This window comes from Conger conger, chromosome 2, assembly GCF_963514075.1.
Source record: "Conger conger chromosome 2, fConCon1.1, whole genome shotgun sequence".
In the NCBI taxonomy this organism is placed as follows: Eukaryota; Metazoa; Chordata; class Actinopteri; order Anguilliformes; family Congridae; genus Conger; species Conger conger.
In genome coordinates this window covers 7,723,838-7,728,999 of record NC_083761.1, presented here as the reverse complement: position 1 = coordinate 7,728,999, position 5,162 = coordinate 7,723,838, and the positions used below count along the sequence as shown (strand labels likewise).

At 39.8% G+C, this 5,162-nt stretch overlaps 1 protein-coding gene across 5 annotated transcripts in view; it reads left to right on the top strand.

The window, feature by feature from the left end:
* The first annotated feature begins 356 nt into the window (after positions 1 to 356).
* LOC133122099 (B-cell lymphoma/leukemia 11A-like) overlaps positions 357 to 5,162 on the top strand; it is a 67,325-nt gene continuing 62,519 nt past the window's right edge. For all 5 annotated transcript variants that reach the window (XM_061231806.1, XM_061231808.1, XM_061231809.1 and 2 more), the window contains exon 1: positions 357 to 666. In XM_061231806.1, the coding sequence (XP_061087790.1) occupies positions 612 to 666 (55 nt within the window). In that variant the 5' untranslated portion in view covers positions 357 to 611. The remainder of the gene's footprint in view (positions 667 to 5,162) is intronic.

The following is a 5,162-nucleotide window of genomic DNA, read 5'->3' as shown; positions in this document are numbered from 1 at the left end:
ATTCCCGGTCCATTGGCATTCTTTAGTCTATTTTTCAGTGTCCACCTTCCCCTGTTCACGGCTTTCGTTAAACCTCTCTCTCTCTCCCTCTCTCTCTCTCTCTTTCTCTCTCTCTCTCACAGACACACACGCACACACACTCACACTCACACCACACACACACACACAGCTCCCTCCCTCCCCCTTTGCCTCTTGTCCGGCCCCCTGATCTCTCTGTCCATTGGCTTCTCCGGGTCTACATTTCACGTCCAGCCCCTAATGAGTGTCCATTGGTTTTGTTATTTCCATTCCCTCCTCCCACTCGCGGCTTTGCCCTGCCTATGTTTTGTATGTCTGTGTCCATCCATCTCCTGACGTTCAAGTTCGCAGGACGTCACGTCCGCACTTGAACTTGCAGCTCAGGGGGGCTCTTTTTTTTGCCATTTTTTCATCTCTCTCTTTTCAAAAAAGCCATGACGGCTATCCCACAATTCGTCGTCTCTGCGCCATCTTTGCATTATTTCTAATTTATTTCGGATGTCAAAGGCATTGATGAAGATATTTTCACTGGAGTCTCCCTTCTAACCCGGCTCTCCCGATGTGAACCGAGCTAAAAGCCACCACCAACCACCATGTCTCGCCGTAAGCAAGGCAAGCCCCAGCACTTAAGCAAACGGGAGTTTTCGCGTAAGTAAAACAAAAAAAATACAATTTACACCCTTATCCTTCATTTCCACCAGCACACAGAGCAATTTCTCCAGTAAAGAAGAGCACCAGTAACTGGATTTCTCCGTGACGGTGTAGTGGACATTGGACAGCGAGGATCGTATAGTCAAGTGGACTTCACTGAAAAGCATGGCGAGAATAATTTTCTCTGAGACATACCTATACGAGTGCCTTTCCATACTAAAACTTGACCCAAAAAAGTTTTAATTTTCGGCATGCAATCTTTCGAAACCGGACTATTTTACAGTAATAACGTGTTGTTAATCGCAAATGGGTTTCGTGCCCCCGTTGCCTTAGCCACTTAAGGGGCATGTTGTAAGGTAGGTGATTGTGCTAGCTAGGTGTATGTATACTTTACATATGGTTGATATATCTAACGGAGGATCCCGCAGGTCTTGTCTGTTTACCGCCACGAGATCGAGGAATTCCCTCCTCGTACTATTTTTTGGAAGATTTTCAAAAAAGTTGAAGTGGATTTTGATTGGGAAAAATCTCGTGTTCGACTGTTTACAAGCACCGCGTGCGCGGAACTCACTCGGCAGCACCTTCGAAAGCGAGGAAATAGAAATATTAATATCCCTATGATTTGACTCACCGACGTATGTATCAGACGATTGGACTTGAAGAAATGTGAAGGTATATTTTGCTGTTCTTGTGAAAGATAAAATGCGTAGAAACGACACCAAAAAATGGTGTGGGTTTTCATAAAGAGGAACAGGAACACGGCTTCACAATATTTTCTTTTTTTTTGTATATGCGTTTGTGGATCGTTTAGCCTATATTTTATGTCTTCCATAAACGGAGTTACCAAGGTAAGGCAATGCCTATTCTGTGCGTTTAAAAAATAAATAAAAATAATATATATACGCATGCACACACAACAGAGATAATTATACATGCTGTGCATTTTCGCTCTTTGAATCGTTCGCTGTTTAAACAGATATTGGATTTTTGATAATCTATCATTTGGTGCTAATGTCGGAGCAATGTACACATTCTAAAACAGATATAGAGTATGTATCTGGATGCCTTAGCTAGAGCGCGTTGTCCTCTTGATTTCGACGCTGGTAATTTTAATTAGATTTAATTCAGACATTTATTCAGACAATACATTGTCAACTGTGCATCGGGTAGCCTATTAAGACACGATACATTTGGTGAGAAGTCTTTTTTCCTTTAATCGTTGGTCATTGTACGAGTATTGGTCGCACACGTATTGCATTACTCTCCAGTCGTCTGCTTTTGGGCACATTTCAAATCGCCACATTATAGCGTATCGCTTCTTCCTATAATGTTTCTACACTCCGTGTTAAGTTATGTTTGTGTCAGGGCAAAGACGTCTCTGTCGGTGGCGGTGAAGAACTAATTTTCTTTGGTCCGTCGCTAGGAGGCAGAAGACGATCATAAACAAGACGTGAACTTGAACCTGATCACTTTCACCACCACCTTAATCTACATGTCTTGGCTGTATGTTCAGACTAAGAAGAAACGTATTTAATACGCCTTTGTAGCCCCTTTATCCACAGCCTTCGCCCCCTTGGCGTTTAAAATCGAGTTATTCTCCCCCAGAACTTGTTAAATGGATTTGAATGAAATTTCCAACATATTGTTGCGATATCGATTTAAGTGAACACGTTTATTGCTTTGTTCAATACAAGGCTAATCGAGAATGTGACCGTGCCTAGCTACGCAGAACGATAGGATATGGAATTTCGATGTGCTGCTTGTTGCTTACTAATATTTAGCCACACGAACGACTAGATTAATTTAACTTTTTACTTTGGACATTTCCCTATTTTCCCGACACATGCATTAATTGATCAAATGTTCCCTTTTAAAAACAGTGCCTATTGTAGGCCAATGGGCATTCGTTGATGCCGTTTCTGTCGGACTTGTTTTTTTTTTGTTTTTTTTTCTGTCACTATTTTTAAAGCTGCAATTTGTTTTCTGCCTCAAGCATCAAGCTTGAATAGGGAGCGTGTCACAGAAATGGTGCTATCTGACATATGGTGTAATCCACTTGTGCGCAGGGCTACTTTATTGTTTTTAATTTTCCATAGTTTCGAGGCTGGTCAGATTGTTATACAAATGTATTACTAGGCTATTCAGCGCTGTTGTAGTGCACATGGTCTCACTTTTCATGTGCATTCAGCTTTGTTTTCCTTACAGTCTACTGGGCCCAGGAAACATACAAACCTTCAGACCTAATCGTTTCAAATAAATACTTATAAAAGCTATCAACGGTATTCTTACTGATTAATTTACTGATGTGCCTGAATTTATATCGAATCCGATTTTTAATGCCTCAATGTGTTTTTGTTTCTTTTAGAGAAACAGTTGTACCGTCCTTAAACAATATATATATATATTCATATTGGTTTAATCTATAGCCTATTGTAGTATCAATATGTTTGTATTTACATGTATGTATATATACAAAAAAAGTCCTGTAAGATAAATTTACGGGATAAATGGCCAATTTAGAAAATTGTTACGGGAGGGGAAAAAAGGTCACATGGCATTTAAATAAATGCATGTTAAAGTATGTTCTGAGATTGATTAATTCATTATTTTAATATTACTGACGGTGACTTGAGTTTCAGTGGAGGTGCATCGAATATTTAGTTTTGATATAGACAAAACATTGCAAAACAGAATGCTGACAGGGTGAAGAAATCTAAAGATCAATTAAAGTATCAAATTAAGAGGCTGCGCGTGATTACAAAACAAAAACCGTTGTCTGAGGCCAGTGTAGGCTATTGGTGTCATTTTCTGTGAAGCAGAGAAACGTTTCAGTGAGTGTCACTGTATTTAAATATGCAGAAATGTTGTATAACCCCCCCCCCCCCCCCCACACACACACACACACACACAATTATCGTGTTTGACCTGACACAGAATTTAGGGTAGCACCGGCGGCAAGAATTCATCACGTTATTTCTATGTCCTAGTTCAAGCGCAGATGTCGTATAGAATTCCTCTTTCAAATGTTTTCACACTGCCCGTCTGGGAGTTACTCCACTTGCACTGATAAATATCTGGTCTAGGCTGGGCTGGAACAAGTTTAACCTCGGTTCACGAGATCCCGGCACTTTTTTATCAAAATGTATTCCAATCAACCCTTCGTCAAATTAAAATCTATTTTTTGATTCTCTATGGTTTTAAGTTCATTAAAACGTGAAATTGGCAGCACGATAAAGAGGGTCAAGCTATTTAACCGTTAGGAAGCTCGCTGGATGACTTCACCTCTGTACACAGCGTTAAAACTTTAAAATACAAGGAGCAGTGCAGTTAAGTGCCTCCTTCTTTCCGTCTGACTTTTGTAGAGAACTGTACACTACTGTTGGTCATTCTGTCAATCATATAGGTATTGAGCAGAATCCGTGCTCTCACAATTACGAGAGGTGACTCTCGGGAGAACTGTTAAATGTTAAAAATGCTAATCCCAGATTCTGCGCTAAAGCCCCCGAACGTTCACGACTGCGTCCTGATTTCCGGCTGTGAAAGTGATTATCGAGGAAATAACAAAAAAAAAAAAAACCCTCCGTGGAACGTTTCTGGATTGAAAATACACCGTTTCCCTGTTTAGACATGTGCTGGGCATATTTTAAACGGCCTTCCATTTTAAGATCAGGTTGTAGCCTGAGCGAGAGAGAAGGGGGAAAACATTTAATGAGGCAGGCTGAAAGCAATTTATTTAAATGCCGTCTGATGTGTTCGTTTTTACCTCTGAAATGTTTCCTGCCGCGGTCCTACCTCAGAGCCGACGCTGTCCTTGTAGAATTTTGCCATGTGTGATATTTTATGGATTCCTTTTATGCTGAAATTAAATGTCTACTTTTTTTTTGGTCGAATCCCTAAATTCTGTAATTGATGTGTAGACTACTGTTGCCCATGTCTGTACAGGAATCAAAAGCAAAATGAAGTGATCTGATACAGTGCAGATGCTTATCAAAGAGAGTTTATTATATTTGCATCAGATTACAGTTTTTTTTACTATGAAAATTTGTAGTGACGTGTGATGTCAACATCCCTTTTTCCTAGTGGATATATTTCTTGGTGTGTGTGTGTGTGTGTGTGTGTGTGTGTGTGTATGTGTATGTGTGAATGATCTCATAGATGCTTGCATTCATCATGTGTTTTAAATATCTTAACACTTTAGCTCATTTAGCGACTCCTCCTTCAACAAAATTGCTGTTTTTTTCCTTCAGAGATGTAATTTCCCCACAAAGAGTAAAAGTTTAATTAAAACTGACATTTTTAAGTCGATGCCACCGGCTAGCTCCTTTACCACATGTGAACAAAATGCCACTGCTTTGCTTTAAACCAACAATGAAATTAAAACCTAGTGTTAAACATCCTGCAGCCTGTTTTTTCTTATATACGCTGCCGCAAACGAATACGGTACATTGAAAAGCGAATCATGGAATTTTTAAATAAATGATTATTTTTTGGAT